A 17772-nucleotide genomic window follows, 5' to 3' on the forward strand; every position below is an offset into this window, starting at 1 on the left:
GTGATGAGCGTGAGGAGAGAGCCAAGATCTGTGGGAAATAGGAGGCAGGATGGTTCTGGTGCAGTGTGTGTGAAGTGAATGCAGAGATGACAAAGAAAAAGAGGTGAGCGGCCAGGATTGTTGAAGATGGACGCCAAGAAAAGTTGAGCCCTCGGCTGAGATCGACCTTTTTATTTTGATTGGCCATGAATTTGACACCACCTTCTCTACCCGTAGGCCTCTCTGTCTAGTTATCTTCCTTCATGGCCGTCTCCTGGACAGGTTAACTATCACCGACTCCTCCTCCGTTGACGAAAATCAAACACACATCACACGGCTTTAAATCATTAGATGCCCTGGAAGAGATAGTTACCGGCAACTAGGACATTGATCGGGTGGCTTGGTAGCACTGCATCCTTCGGAAACAGCGTCTATCCAAACTTTGGCTACACATTTACACCAACACCGAGGAAAATCAACTTGTGCAGGCTTTTGGATCATGCTTTGTTTCACAGAGAGAACCATGTCTGAAAAGACGTCTCCCTTAATCAAAACAGAAAATCCCTCCAAAAAACAAATCGATGCGCAACAGAATCCTTCTGGGTTTTGTTTTCAACTCCAGCATCTGAGATTAACCCGGCTACTTTCATTCTGTATCATTTAACATCATGTACCGACCGGATAAAACCATCCATCATTTGCCTCCTTCTCCCTCTCCCTTATATTTCACTTCGAACAAACTTACTCCTCATTTATTCAGTTTTTACAAATACATAAGTCTACATTCTGCATTCAAAGAGTAATTAATACATTGCAAGCCATTATCATTTGTTTTCCTCGCAGACAGCTGTAGGTTTGAAAAAGAAGAGAGAGTGGGTGGTGCCTTCTTTTACCCTTCAAGGCAAAGTCTTTGGCCACAGAAGCATTTTTTGGGCTGATGAGAAGGCCAGTTTCTCTCTCACAAGAAATGGATTTTCATTTTTCAACTCTGCTCTCTTCTCCATCTTGAGCAATCGGAAATTACTCTTTGTAGCCCATTAGTGTGGCACACTGTCGAACCACCTCTCACTACTGCCCTGTCGAAATCAGCTACATCACAGCCATGCTTAGCAAAACTCTACCGCCCCCCAGAAATGAAATCAATCGCCTGAGGGTAAAACTTGACTCATGTCAAGAAACACATGGGGTTTGCACAATCAATGGAAGGTCTAGAAATGGTGCAAAAAAAAATGCATGAGACGTATAATGCATAGATCGGTATGTGCCATGTCATTCAGTGAATACACTTGTCTTGTTTGTATCAGCATTCAATATGTACATTCAAATAAATTGGCCCAAAACAATGATTGCATTGTATGCCTCCCTTGGCTCTACAGCACATTTCAGTCGTCTGATATTTTGAGCATATATAACAGACCTCTGCAGAACAACTGACATTTCAGTGATTTGTTCTGGGTTGGGTTTGAGGTTAATGCAATGGGTGATGGATGGTCCCCAAGCTTCCGGATGTTTTTTTGTTGACTTTGTGGTTCTCTCTTCATACCATCATCGCCAAATCATCACTGAAACCATTGCCATCATTACCGTTATTATCTCCACAGCCTTGTAATTCCAACCGAAAGTATCCCAAAAAATCACATGTGTCATGCATAACAAGTTACATTGCCAATCCATCTCAGAAGCCGTGTATTTTTTCCATGGCCGTCAACCTCAGCGTTTGTTTCGCAGTATAAGAATCAAGAGATCCCACACTTCCTGTCTCGCTGTGTCCTCTACCTGGAGTTGCTCGTCTCTGCCAGCCTGTTGTTCATGATACCGAGTGCGCCAACCCCCCCAGAGAATCCATTGTGGCGTGAGCTGCCACAGACTGTCCTGGGATACCCGTTGGCCGACTCAGACAGCTGCTTCTGCATGATGGCCAGCGACACCTTGTTAGAGGCTGCCAAGTCTTTCATAGAGATCATCTCCCCTGATAGTCTGCGTCCCTCAGTGTCACTATCACATGGTCCATCTGAGTCGGGTTGCTGGCCGAGTCGACCCTGGCGGCCCTTGGAGCCCGGCCGGATGGCATTGCGTCTGCCCAGCAGGACGTTGGCCTTATTGCAGCGCTGGCAAAACAAGCAGCTCATTTTCTCCAGAATCCAGTTGAGCACCTGCTTGATGACAATAGAGATGACGTTGAAGAGCGAGTAGATGCAGCACACTCCCATTAGCATGAAGAGGAAGTTGGCCACCCTGTAGAGGCTTTGATATTCGTAAGCCGCACCCTGGCTGCTGACAAAATCCCCAAATCCGATGGTGCTGAAGGTGACAAAGCAGAAGTAGAGTGAGTCTAAGTAAGCCCAGCCCTCCACGGGGGTGTACATGGCTGACGCGCAGCAGGAGATGGTGATGGCCGACAGGCCGAGAATCAGCATCACGTGGTACACGGAGGGCTTCCAGCCGGGGAGGGAGTAGGCTGAGAAGTCATGGCGGATGCCTGGCGGGAGTATACCACTGTTCCTGATTCGCCGCTCCCTCACGGCCTTCATCACCACGGCGAGCAGTGTGATGATGCGTTCCAGGAAGAGGTTAAAGAAGAGGATGGTGGCAGCACAGCCCAGAAGCCCATAAAAGATCAGGAACACCTTGCCTGGCACTGTCACAGGCGTTGTCATCCCAAAACCTGCAGAGACAGAAGAGAGATATCAGAACACCGAGGCCACATTTTCACCTACAAGATGCAAAATAAGTTATATCTCTGAATCTGAAACAAGTGAAGCGATGCCTGAAAGTAAAACAACCTCAGATCTAAATGTTGCGGGGATTTTAGTGTACAAGTAATGTGCAGAAAATAGTGCATAATGATTTGTTATGATGCTGATACAAGACTGTAAGCTTTCTCTGGAGGATGAGACTATGTTAAGTCCTTCTAATGCACAGAGAGGACGATAAAAAAGTGACTTTGGGATAATTTAAAAAAACAATGTTTTGCATTGCAAATGAAGTTGCATGTTGTGAAGTGGAGAGATAATAAGGGAAAATAGCCGAATTAACACAAATGTGAAATCAGCATTACATTTATTAACAATAAACCAGCATGAAAAAATAATAACAACAGTCTATTTACACTCGGGTGAAAATAGTCACATGTTAACTATTTGTTATTTACAGCCTGCCAAGTTGAAAATGCTATTTAATTTAGAAAATGGGGTTTGCAACTTGTGAGAAGCCTACTTGCACACTAATTCGTTAATTTTTTTTATTAATAGGATTTTCAGTTTTCAGTTACAGTATCAGTGTGCAAATAGCATTGTTGACACCTTGGTGCTTGTTTCTGCCATGCTATATACACCCTGGTGTAAAAAGCTAAATAAAAAATTGGCTATTCTGCCTGCGTGCAAATAGTATTGTTGGCTTCTGACACCTGGGTGCAAATAGCATTTGCCAAAAAACACCATCTTTTGATGAACGCATAGATTTAACTGTGTCTTATGTTATCATCATTTATTCAGGAAATTAAAAAAACTAGGACATTGAGGGGAGGGGAATGGCAGAAATAAGCTTAGGTAAGCCTTCTGAATATTCTTTCTCTCTCTGCTGTGTGGTTTGGCTTCCTGCTATCTTCTGATTTCTTAGTCAATTACACTGAGTGTTCAAGCTGAGGAAGGGGTTACGAGAGGCTGTTTATGGATTCTGCCTCACGTTGAAGGAACACTTCTCAATTTCGACGAGCATCACAGGTGCAGCACTGACTTTGCAGCTACGGTGTTAACATTAACATTAGCTGATGAGTGTCTTGCTATTTCAGCACAGAATTGTTTCTTCTTCAACATCAAATCTTATAAATTCTGTCAGCACAACAACTGGTTATTTGTGTGCACACAGTCGTGTTTTTATGATTTTTGAGGACATTCCATTGACTTACATTCATTTCCAGAGTACTTATGACGGCTACCAGCCTAATCGTATCCCTTACCTTACCCTGACCTCAAACCAAGGCTTCATCCAAAAAAGATTTATGTTGGATATATGTCCCCAGAAGACTGGTAAAACACACACAGACACACACACAAAGCGCTCATACTTGTATCCCAGGGCCAATGCAAGCACACACCCTTGAACACACACACAGTGTCATTCCCCTTATCCACAGAACAGCAGATGGTATATTTGTCAACAAATCAAATCGTGTCGAAATATCAACCAGTTCACTTCCAGGGCAAGGTTAATTGATTGTTCCATCATGGCTATCCTCCATTTCAGAGCATTAGGGCAGCGCTTTTCCCCCCAACCCGTCTATAACCATCCATGTCAGGTAATAAATGACATCAATATCTAGACAATACTTCCTTTATGACACCCAAAATGGCTTTTTTGACCTTATCTCTCGCCCTGAAACCACTCTCCTGTGGGTTTGCTGTTGACACGCTAGGTCATTTAGATCAACACTGATTGATACAGATTGTTTTATAGAGACAAGAGGGAATCCCACCCACACATATCCACACATGTATACACCCCTTATGGCCTTACACACACAGAGACATACGTGTTTAGGCTTTATGCGGTACGCCAGACGCTGAATCACCTGGCTTTGTCAAAGATGGACAAAGTTCAGTAACAGACAATGAGGGACAGCTGCGTGACAGGAAGGTGATGTGGTTACCCAAATTAAGCCCTTCAGTGAAACCCTATTTCAGTGTTTCATGGTTAATTAATTAGCAGACCAAGTCTTTTTAACCCGACTGAATAATAGGGAAAACAGATTACATCTACAGAACGCGCACAGAGACAGTCTTCCGCACCGCCTCTCATTACCAAGTAAATTGCCTAAGAGAGGAAAAGGCACCCGGCATTGATTCGGTGTAGCATTTCAGAGCCATTACTCCAGACTACTGTGTCAACATGCATTTGGGAAAACAGAACAATAATAGAAAGCAAAGGACGGCCAAGCTAAAACCAAACAGTGTGACTTTACACACAAAGAGAATTTAAAACTCTTAATTAAGTCTCCAATTCAGACCAATGAGCCTGCTGCTGACCTCAGTTTCCACTGTGTCCGAGCCAAGATGAGTAATTTAATTCAGCAGAACTTGATAATGCAGGAAATTATAAGTGTGCTAATCCAATTAAATCAGAGCCCTGGGAGACTATTTAACCATTAACATTAAATACAATATGCTCAACTCTACATATAATGATGCTATGCTCTCATGGTTCATGATGCTTGCGCACATAATCACACACTAGAGCCTCAACGGGAAGGAACGTGATGGAAATAGGGGCATTCGTATCCAATAATTACCACCTGACAGTTTAAAGAGAAGAAGAAGAAGAAAATACTCTAATGGTTATCCGACTGTGGGAAGACGAAATGTGGGGGAGATGAATATAGATTGTTACTGACCTGCAGGGTTTGAAAGGTTATGGTGAGCTTTTATCTCCAGCGGTCAAGTTTAAATCACATGTACTCAGCAGTAATCACAGAGTTGACACGATTAAGACTGAGCAGCTCTCATTACAGTCCAATGGCAAATTACTATGGCCCATTAAGTTGTGGAGTAAAGTCAGCAAACAAGCAAAGCACAACTTACTGAGAGTGTTGCTAATAGAAGTATTGGTGGTCTGCATTTGATTTGCTCCAGACCATTCGCCTCTAAACAGTAATCAAACATCAGATTTTACACCAAAGAGCCGCTCTGAGATAAGGACGCCTGTTTAAGATCTTCAACTCTCAGTTGGTATGTCATTATCTAAAGCACAAAGGAACTAATGCAGCTGTTATATCTAATCCTATGAAGTTGTTATGTTCAACCTCTCCTCGGCTGGCATAAGGACACTTTCCATTGGCAAGATATATTGAATTGCACTATTTTATAGCAGTGAAAACAAGGAGGCACTAGAATTTCTTTCACAAAAAGCATATTAACATACAACAAAACCCTACTGACAGATTCTAAGCCATTTTCATACGTGGAAAGTAAATAATCTGTGTTTTTATTGTTGTCGAAAAAAATTCCCTTGACATTAGAAACTTCCCTTTAAAGCATGGTGGAGACCAAATACAGAGCAAAAAGAGAGTGAATATTGGACTTGCGTTTCCCAGGTGGCCAGAGACACAACTCCAATTAAATCAAAATGATGCTGTGTCGGCTGGATGGGTAAATAAGTACCGGTAAGTGTCCCATATCAACTAAAAAAGTCATACTATGTCAGTGTTCTGTTCACAGTGTTGTTTCTGCTGTCCCCGAGTGGCCCCAAAAAAATCGGTCACATGTAAAAACAGTAATTTAAGCTTTTAAACAAGCTAACTAATTACCTTAAGTGTGTGCTCGTGTGGGATTGATTCAAAATAAACTACAGTTCCCATGTTCCTATACGGTGTGTGTACAACAGTGTGGAATCATTGATGTGTTTTTTTTAAGGTGCTATAAACGTTATTCACAGTCTGAGCCGGGATTTTCCGCACACGGTTCTCACCTCTATCGTCACAAGCTTACGTGGAGGTGGCTGAGCTGAAATGGTGGAGGCTAGCAGTGCTAATGGTGCTAACGGTGCTAACAATGGCAGCAATGCTGACGGAGCTAACGGAGCTACCAAATCACAGAACAGAGAAGCTCGGGTAACAACGCCCACAGAGGGAGTGTGACTTCATTCTCTGCTCAGGGCGCCATCACTCCACCACATCTTACAGCAAATAGTTGTTCACTGCTATGTTAATGTTCTGAATGTCGTAGTAGGCTCCTTTAATAGATTTTGGACACCGCTGGAGCTTGATGGCACACAGGAATAAGCAACATCAGGCTTTGGCTACACAGACAATGAAGTTTAGTGGCTTTGCACAGGATTTTATGATCAATTTATCCGACAAATTGAATCCATTATCTTTCTATTTAAAAAAAAAAGAAAATCTATATAATACTTGGTATGTGTAGTAGAGTCATTACTGTTTACAATGAGCTCACTCTGGAGCTGGTGGCAAAGGCAAATTGACACCTTTTGCAAAACAAAGTATCCCAAAAAAGGGCAACTAAAAGCACTTCGTCATGTTCCCGTTTCTGAAAGGACATGGGCAGTACGTCCACTTCCAGTCTCTCTGAGCAGTATTGAATCTGAAGGTCCCCGTGTGTCCTTGAGGACAACAACATCCCCCCTCACAACTCCCAGAGGGCCTGAAAATGGACCCAAAGATCCATTAAGTGACTGTTTTGCAAACCAAAGCTCAAATCTCGGCCTCCTCTGGCCTCCCCATGTCCCCAATTATGAATGCTTAAACGCAAGCTCCAAGTCAAACTAACCGCATCCCACTAGTGGGAATACTCTTAAATTGGCGATGATAGGAGCGGCGGCAGAAAACGCCACGTCCCTTTGATGACTGTTTTTTCTGTGACGAGCAGGGAATAATTTGTCATGGGGTGGCGTGGCGGGGGTCCGCGGAGGAGAGGACAGAGGGCCGAGGAAGCAGCAACATGGCCAGACCTATCACAACATTTGCTGAGAAGCTGCCAGGATTACTGGCAGACTGGATAATAATAGGAACACTCGCACTATTCTGGCAATTTTACACAAAGCAGATGACAGAATAGGTCACATACATCATTGATATGCAGCTATAGTGTTGTATCCGCGCACTGCATGCACAGTGTAAACAAAGGCCAAAGAAATACTAATAAAACACACATGCAACAATGCAACACATGCAACAATATATCTATATGTGGCAGAAGCAAAATAATGTGGCTTTGAATTTCACACACAGTATAAGCGGTATGTTCATGGTTTATCTGTTCTGCGTGTCAAAGCATTGATAATGAGCGTTTTGTGTTAATTGTGTTACACATCGCTGTGCAATAATTAGAAATAATGGACCGAGGTGACACGTGAAAGTTGTTATAGCAAAGTCGGAACAGATATAAATTGCGAGAGAGAGCTCAGGCGTGTTAGAAGTAACAAGGTAACATCCACAGAGCAACACAAACCTGTGCAGCAAAACACAACTTATAAGACATATTTTTTTCAGAATTTGTGATTCGTTTGGCTCCTCCGTAACTGAGTCGAGTCTAGCGGTTTAAATTGTATTTCAGTACTTAATTCACTGGCAAAGAGAGCCGGGAGGATTGATGGTTCTGCCGCTGTCTGTATTGATTTATTGGATCTGCACCAAACATTTATTATTTTTCTCCATTTTTCAATCTGTTTTTCATCTTTGCAGGGTTTAAAAAGAACTGCAAAGACTCAGACATGCATGGGGTCCACTAGTGTGCAGTTTGTAAGAGTCAGGGCTTCAATAAGCAAAATTAAAATGAAAAGATTCACGTGGTTTCGTCGTCCATCATCAAATGGTAACACAGATTTTGTCCTTTCATGTGACTGAGGAGTCATTCTCTCATCAGATTAATAGCTTCTCCATGAATGATCTAATGGCTGAATGTCCTTGCGTTTCCTCGTGTCTCGCTCTGTATGCAGAGTCAATGTTTGAGTAAAAGCTTAGCTACATAAAGCCCTCTTGTATTATTCCCAAAAGTAAACACACCTGTCCAGGTGGATCTTTTGAGACACTATCACCCTCAGATCAGTGCCATGCATGTTCACCATAATAGATCATACAGATTTGGCACTCATACAGCATCATGGTAATGCTTCATTAAATGTACGTCTTCAGATCATGTGTTTCATCACAGGAAAACAGTCAAATCAGATGCCGGCAGGAAATGAATGCTTGACGCTCAGCAGATATTCAATTTAATGGCTTTTCATTGGTGATAATGTAAAAGCACAAGTAACTAAACCCGATTCCAGACTGCTAAGTGTAAGTAAGTGGCAACTGCAATAATGATCCTGGATAACTATCACAGCAAGCTGCCTCAGAGAAATGAAGAGGCAATGCTCTGTTGACCACAATTAAATCATGTTTTCAATTCTATTAACTGAATGTGCCTACTATGAGTCTGAGACTCTGCCAGAGGCTGCCAGCCTGGAGGTAGCTGAATTGTTTGTGGATGCTGGCATGACGGCAAGAGGCTGAGGCTGAGGCTGATTATTGTGCTGGCAGCTGAGCTTCACAGTGGCCAGTGTGTGTGTATGTGTGTTCACAGACAATCTCACACGGTTTTGCTGAAATAAAGGAAGGGACCAAGAGTGCTGTTTCCTCTAATCCAAACAGATTGTGTGAAAAATCCAACATGAATGAAACTGCATGTAGTCCAATTTTAGACAAGCTCTACTGGTTGAATTCTCCTTTCTCTCAAAGGCAGATGTGCAATACGCAATGGCCGTGACTCCCACTCGTATGCGGCCCATGATCTCAAGCTCCACGGATGACGTCTTCTTGTAATCCGATCATGATGACCAACCATCTTAATGATTCAAGGGCATGCTCAAAAGTCACTCACGAGTCACGCTGTTATTGTGTGTCCTCTCTTTTGACCGAAGGCAATGTGATTTTATCAGCAGGCGTGAGAGGATGTTGATTCATCTCAAATCTGAAATGCAACTTTGTTTTTGCAAGGAATGCTATTTCAGCATGCTGCTTTGCACGTAAGCAGTTGAAAGATACAATCGTGCAGCATGCCCTCCTGTGTCTCTCTGCTCCCGCACAAATAGCCCTTCCTTCACACAATGAGACGGATGGACAGCTGCCAAATCACGCTGTTCGGCAACTTGCTGTTATCTTATTAACATTGAAAATTAAACATGACCCCAAGATGCAGATAAACGTTCTGCTGGTGCACAAGTGGGATCTGCTATGCAGGCGATCTGCAAACATGGCGACACTTTTTACTGGAGCTTCACTGCGTCAAAGGTTGGCAACCAACACAAAAGTTTGAAGAGAGGGACTTTTCTGCTTATGGGGGAATTTTAAACTCTCAGAGCTGTGAGTCAGCATTGACGTCAGCGCCAGAGCAAATTTGGTCAAACTGATGATCGTCAAAATATTAACACCAGAATATAGTCTGTTGAAATGAGCTCTGATAGGAAGCAGGGCAGAGGACTGCAGGGTGCAAAGAGCACACAGAGATTAGTGTCTCTTTGCCTCGGCCGGTGCAAAGAGCAGAATCAGTGAAATGCTAATCAGGTTGGAGGAGGAAGCCCAGCAATTCTGCTGCGTCCTCTGAAATGATCTCGGTATCACTTGGCCATGATAGCTTGAGTCTGTCAGTTACTGTACGTAGGCGAATGCGTACCGTAGCAAGTCAGGGCAGATTTATGACCCGCTGTAACAGAGTGCAGAGGTGTGTACAGCCATCCTGTACAGCAGCAGTTCAGCAAGATGGGGATTTATTGAAGCCAGTCCCTCACAGCAGGTTTGCCTGACACACACACACACACACACACACACACACACACACACACGCACACACACACACACACGTTTCCGCTCCACATCAGGAAGCACCCAGTGAGGCGAAAAACTGGGAGAGGGGTAGAAATTGTGGGATAAAATGTATTTCAAGCAGCTGTGTGTTATTTTCCGTCTTTGAAGTCAGGCAATTTGAGTGAGTGATTGTCTATGGTCTCAATTCTTTTTAAGTCTTCGTCAATCATCATCCAGTCTGTTCTCTGATCCTCTATCACTGTGTGGTTTGGATCGGCCACCAAACAGGACAGAAACAGGCTGCAACGGATTGTCAGGTCTGCAGAGAGGATCATTGGTTCCAGCCTGCCCTCCATCCTGGACTTGTACTCCTCCAGAGTCAGGAAACGGGCTGGAAAGATCTCTGCAGACCCTTCACACCCTGGACACAAGCTGTTCCAACTCCTCCCCTCTGGTAGGCGCTACAGGGCTCTGTACGCCAAAACCACCAGACACAGGAACAGCTTCTTTCCACTGGCCATCACTCTCATGAACAATAAAAAAGTCATACTGCACTACCTCTGTCACCTCAATTCCATTGCCATTGTTTATAGGTTTATGTTCACATGTGTGTGTGCATATATATATATATATATATATATATATATATATATATATATATATATATATATATATATATATATATATATAGGCTACACCTTTTCTTTTGGATATATATTTATACTTATATTGTGCATAGCGGTTAAATGTTTATACCTACATCTACTTTTTTTTTGCTGTCCTTTTTTATTCTTCATATATATATATTTTTTGTTGTTTATTTTAAATTTGTGTTTGTACATTGAGAGCGGAGTGGAAACTGCAGTCAAATTCCATGTATGCGGAAGCATACATGGCCAATAAATCTGATTCTGATTCTGATTCTGAACACAGCATGATGTTTGTTCAGTAAATTATGGTCCCATTTAGAGTCAAATTAAAGCAGGGTATGCTTTAGGGGGTGGCTACCTTGTGATTGACAGGTCACTGCTGTTGTCAGGTCTGGGAGTTTTCCGTGTTTTCGTCTTACATTGTTAACTCTTTCACTGGGTTTTTTTAATTTCATGAAACATTTTTGGTTGCCTAAAAACGTCTTTTTGAGTGTTGTGTTTAGCTCCCCGCTCTTGTGTCACTTATGGTTGCAAAAAACAAGATGGCGACGGCCAAAATGCTTCAGAATAGCAGTGCACAACCCAATAAGAGACGTCACGGTTACTATGTCCACTTAAAGACATTTTATGGTTGTGGACCGTAAACCTAAAAACAATGATTCGAGGACGCAGAAGCGCAGAATCGGTGTGGGTTTGTCATTACGATTGACACCTTTCACCTTACAAATAATCCTTTTTACAACGTTGATCTAAAAATAAATTTTAGATCTATTTCCCACCGGTCACTCACCCGCACATCCCTTCTATCAAACTCGACACTTTCACACTACACTTCATCTCACTGGTTTATAGTCCTGTTACCTGTCCGCTTGTGCACTCGACTTCACTTTATTTTATATTTCACTTTATCTTATATTCCACTTTATTTATATTTTACATTATCTTATATTTTCTGTAAATTTAATTTGTTTCTACTTTGCATTGTTGATTGTTGTTGATTGTTGTTAAATGTTACGCACCTCCTGTCATGTCAAATTCCTTGTATGTTGAACATACAATGGCAATAAATGGTTTCTGATTCTGATTCTGAAATGTGGTGTATTGCACAGCAACACGATTCATTTAGACACAGTCTTCAGGAACGTCTGTGCGGCAGCGGTGCAGTTTGGCTCCACTTCCCCATTGGGGACACAATTTTTGTGCTGAGCATCCGGACTGCACACAGTCCAAAGAGACCTCCAGTGCCTTTCATGTGACTGAAGGTCCTCTGTATTCCATTTTTAACAGTGACATTTCCTCTGAGTCTGTGATTTCACAGAGCAGCCTGGAGATCTAAAGAGAAGAGAGGGGAGGTAAGGAATAGAGAGTCACACTGACCAGCTTCAAATGGTTCTGTAAAATAAACTGTAACGTGATCTTATTCTCATTATGTAATGCACTGCTTGTGTGATATGAGCAGACTATTTTGTAGCACACTGTATACGGAGAGATCAAAATGATTGAATGAATGGATGCAAATAAGTGAGGGCATTAGAATTAGTACGATTTGAGATGGATGTTCGACAGGAGTCCACACGTGTTGGACAGTGAAACAGTGCTGAAGTGAGACACAGAAAGCAAAAACAAACATCGCTGTGCATCGAGGAATCTGATTACACAGATTTCAAACCTCTTCCACCCAAGCACACTCGTAACATACACCAACAGCAGCAACAAACACAGATGTTTGTTTTTTTTCCAAGCGAGGCAGCACCGAGAGCCTCATTTAAATACTAAAGCACGACATCGCAGCAAAAACACAGCTAGCCTTCAGGAATCCACAGAGTCCGTCATGTGACATTTCAAACTGCTTAAATGCCAAATGCATGCTCTGCCAGACTGAGGTGATATTGTCTTGGAACTTCGGAGACTCACAAAATACAAGGGGCAGTAAAGTACAGAGAACATATTTGATTTGCAGTTTCATCCAGATGCATGAGCCCTAGTCATGCAAGCGTGTAATATGCCTCACAAGTGTTCCTCATTGAGACTCCGCTGCAAAATCAGCACTTTTTAAATTGGCACGAGAATACGAGGAAGATAACACTAAACTAAACCATTAGGGCTGATTGTTTACTGTCACAATGACGGAGAGGATATGGGCAATTATGATTTCTCGAGATCATGACATAACAAGCTTGCAGTTTTCTTCAGTTAACAACAAATATAATTTCTTTATCACAACACACTCACTTTAGGAACTGAAAACAACGTCAGAATGCATTAATAATTACTTTTTTTATGACAGCAAATCGATGCTAATTATAAAAAAAATGTTTATCATAACGAGAATACAAAACCGGACAAACAATTACGTGCATGTCTTCTCTGGCCTTCTGCTCTATTGTTCATTCAAAGGACTCTGTAGTCTCTCTGCTGAACATGCAGCATCTGTAGTGAGACACTGTGTGGTATCGAGGTTCACTAAATTCAGCAGATGGTACTGTGGGGTAAAATCGAATTGCCTGATGTTGGAGCTATAAAATTAAATAAAATTTTACACATGAACTTGATCTTCTTGACATAACTGGACAAAGTCTGCAAAGTTATAGATTTTGGCACTGTGTCTTGGATTTTACAGTAGACTGTATGATATTTAAATCTCAAAAGTACTCTCCCTGACACTACTAACCCAGATTTGGCTCCATTTGAAGGGAAGTTACACTCCTGCACTGTGATCTGAGCCCTACCATAAAAGCTATATATTTATGATGTTAATAATGTTTATACTGTATCATTTTATGAAACTGGTTATGAAACAGTCTCAATTTAATGCTGATGCCTTGATAGCTGAACCAAAGTTAAGCTGTGGGCTGTAAAACCAAAACAATGAGCTGAAAGATGCTACAACACGCTGTAGAGCTGAGGAGAAATGCAGATTTAGGTGAACATAGTTACTTCGAGTGACTCCTTTCACACTACACATAGTCATTTGATCCATTGTTAACATAGAAATATTGATAGGTGCAGCTTTAAGCAAAAATTCGAGGATCTCTTCCAATGCAATCTGATGTGATGCCAAAAACTGCAACTTAGAAAATACCATAGAGTTGCATTGACACTTCTCTTAGTGTCAATACAAACTGCACGTTACAGTATAAGTTGAAGCCATTAGCCTAACGAGGCCACTTTGATTAAAATATCGACCTGGAATCAGAGGTTAGTGAGGGTAGAGACATCGCTAGAGCGCCCTGTCATTCTGCTGCAGCACAGCTCTGTCCAGCCAGGGTTGAGCATGATTTTTATCTTCTCTCAACTCCACTGAAATGTACCCTCATTTTGCAAGTTGTGGACAGCATGGAGGTTAAATCAGGCCTCAACTGCATGAGGGTCTGCATTGTGCTGTTTGTTCAACTGTCCTAGTTGCCTTGTCTGCCTTCGTGACTTCTCTGAGTGGGTGGTTATGAGTGTGATGGAGCTGGAAGCCACAGTGGCTGCCAGAGGCAAAGAGAGGCAGGACAGAGTCAATCCCCAGGAATAAATATCCCTGAATATTATAACTGCAGAACAACTAACTGCTCCAGCTGGCCTGTCCCACTCAATCTCAACAAGTTGAAACTCTTAGATCAGACAGCCATCACCAAGTACACTCGAGCCACAGACAAGTATTACCCCTGTGAGCGCTTCAAAGCTGACAAAAGTATTTCTCAAAAATGTCACCGTAGCAACTTAGAATGAGACCTGCAGGCCCACAAACAGCGACAGAGAGCTGTCCTAATTGGCAGTTTTATCAATCAGCCTGGGGAGTTATGAATAGCTTTCCTATTAATAGAAATTCTGTTTACGGAGCAGACTCTTGTGCCCTCTTCATTGAGCATGCAAACAGTAAAGCTGCGTCTGAAAATGTAGGGCAGGACAACAACACCAAGAGTTGGATGTAGACAAACATAAACTCTTCAAAGCTTGAACAAGATGAGAGTCCACAGCCACGCTAGCGGCTCTGTGAGGCGGGACTTAGACACAGCGGTGTTTTGATCTAGATGCTCACGTCGACATGCGGACACGGTCACAGAGACAATGCTAATGCGATGCTGTTGATGTTTACCCATGGATGTACTGGATACCCGTGTGAAAATTGATTGGCAAGTGCAACTGCCAAAAAAGTTACCTATTGACTTTACATTGGAATGACGTAAAAAAAAGCTTTTCTAGGCTCTGGGATATTTTACAAAAGAGTAGTAATAGACCTCGTTTGCAGTTTGTGTTTGATTGTCCACCTTAACATTTGCTAATTAGCATTAAACACAATGTACAGCCGAGACTGATGGGATTGTCTTCGTTTTGCAGGTATTTTGGTCAAGTGTTGAACAATTAAAGTTCTGTCCAATTGTTGTTGGAACATTTCAAACGTTACATTGCCATTTCAAATGTTAACCACCGACAGATCAACGTTGCCATCCATAGAGCCGCGCCACCACCATGGCTAAAAAGTTGAGGTTATTCTGTGACCTCGTAAACAGCTGAGAACTTTCTATGTCAACTTTTAAGCCAATATGGACAAAAGGACAAGATGACAATTTTTTAATTGAAACAACTACAAATTCCTGACAATGGGGCTATTTAATTTGCTGAGGAAGATCCTGTGATATGATGGAAAGCTTGAGACCAGCTACTGATAAACCTTGTGATGAGGTTGTCTTTGTCAATAAAAAAGTGCTTCGGATGTAAAGAAGAAAAAACGTCAGAAACCGGATGCATGATGTTGTTGCAGTTGTTTACACCACACTTTAGAAAAAGCTGCAACGTACTATTTGTTTTTCCTGCATCATTCCCAGAAATTGGGAAACAACACGGTGAATCTGGCCAAAACTTTAGGTAAACAAGCACCTCAAGTGACCACGGCTTCACTTTTGTTCTTCAAAGTGATATTGTGGAGGCACATCAAGAGGAGCACAGTGTCACTGAAGCCTCTGCCACAGCACTGAGGTTAGAAGTGTTTGGGAGGAGTGTCTCGAGTGCACAGGGGGGATGGCACTCTGAATTGCGTGGGGAGACCCCCAACTCCCTTTTATATCAGCGGCTCACAAGCATGCAGAAAAAGTAGCACACGAGCCGGGAGGGAGGGGGGAGGCGGTGGATATCAAAGCGAGATGGAAATCTAGAGAGAAATCCATGCAAGCATATGAAACCGACAAATACTGTAGAAAGACATCACCCTTTTCTCCCCCCCCTCCCCAAGGAGCTGAGTCAGTGTATATGATCTTGCTTGACGTGACAACTGGAGCACAATAGGATTTCAACCTGCCACAGACATGTACACAAACACAGCTGCTGTGGCCCGCTCCTGTGACTAGGTGAGCTGGGTACGCGGGCTGCCTGAGAGCTGGAGGTGCTAGACCCAGTCACGCTCTCATGACAGGTCTACAGTTAATAAACTTTTGACAGGTTTCCTGCTCATATGGATCCAATTCTCTCCGTGCGCCCATGCACAGCCATCAGTTTTCCTTACCGCTCTCCTCGCCACAGTTTTCAATTAATAAGAAGGCGCCGGAGGTATCACAGTGTACATATGTGTGTGTTTGTGTGTGTCGAGGGCAAGGTCAGAGATAGACAGCAGCTGTCAGCTCAAATGACTACATGGAGTGTCTCCGTTTGCTTGTTCACCCGTTCACACTCACTCACTCACTCACTGTATGCTGTGGCTCCTCTCTAGCCATCAGTGAGGAAGGGGCAGAGGCGGTGGAGCCATCAGGCATGCAGTGCACCACGCCGTTGGCCCTCGGGGTACCCTGCGAGGGACACTTGCTCTTTTCTGACCTATCGCACGATAAATGTTAAATGAGGGGGAGCAGACGGGGCTTCTCATTGACATTCCTGTTGGTTTGAATGGGAATGTGGCAACAAAAAAAAAATAGACTGCACCCATGGGTGCTGTCCTATAGCCAGGGATGAGTGTGCCATTCCTGGCAGGCGAGTCAGATGTCACCCCCCATTGCCAAAGTCCCTCACAGCCAAAAATGTAACACATGACTGGAAAAAAAAACCAAAAATGTTAATCTGTTATTCTGTACGTAAGCCAGTGGAAAGATAGCAGCCTGCAGGGATGGCAGCTCCTTTTGATGTCCAGACTGTCAGTAATTATATGATTATTTAACAAGCAGAGGCCATATTAATATTAAACATTCTTCAACTTAGTTGTCTTGATGTAGCTTTATTAGGGCAGTAGGTCCCAAATGTGTTCAGTATTTAGCCTCCAATACCTCCTAAATAGAGCCAATAATTACTGACTTAGTGGTGTGAGCTGACTGCATTCACGTGCTATTTGTAAGGCTCGATGTGGGCCTAGCTACACATGGTTTTACTTGGAATAATGTATGCTTTTTCTTCAACAAGTAGAGGACACCGTTGATCCAACATCATGGACGCAAAGGTCAGTGAATGCTGCATATCACCCACCTATAGTCGACACCACAGTTCCAACAAAATAAAAAGCCCCTGTAAAATCCCATCGTGGCCTCAGAGCATCAGCCCGGATCCCGGCGGCGATGGCAGCCTCGTACTCCCGCAGGAAGGAGTTGAGGTCCTGTAGGCTGATGTTGAAGGTCTCGCTGAAGTTGAGGAGCGTCCCGTTCCAGCGGCCGTGAGCCCGCAGCTCCGACGGCCTCTCTATGGCCGAGAAGACCGCAGCACCGCACAGTAGGTAAAGTATGATGAGGACGGCGAGCAGCGCGAAGCGGCCGTTGTCCTCGTTGAGGTGCAGGGAGCGGCAGCCTTGCAGTCGCTGGCCAGGCATCATCCGAATTTCAGCACCACGCGCGCGTCGGACAGCGACAAACTCCACATCGGAGACGGCATTCACTCTACCGC

The 17772-nt window shown here is 43.2% G+C and overlaps 1 protein-coding gene across 1 annotated transcript; it reads right to left on the reverse strand.

Moving 5' to 3' along the window:
• Positions 1–1751: 1751 nt before the first annotated feature.
• kcnk12 (potassium channel, subfamily K, member 12) lies at positions 1752–17701 on the reverse strand (the record flags this gene model as incomplete). Its single annotated transcript, XM_079280965.1, has 2 exons — positions 1752–2644; positions 17362–17701. The coding sequence occupies 2 exons, from the start codon at positions 17699–17701 to the stop codon at positions 1752–1754; spliced, it is 1233 nt and encodes a 410-aa protein (XP_079137091.1).
• Between the last annotated feature and the right edge of the window lie 71 nt (positions 17702–17772).

Source organism: Melanostigma gelatinosum (genome assembly GCF_949748355.1).
Source record: "Melanostigma gelatinosum genome assembly, chromosome: 12".
NCBI lineage: Eukaryota > Metazoa > Chordata > Actinopteri > Perciformes > Zoarcidae > Melanostigma > Melanostigma gelatinosum.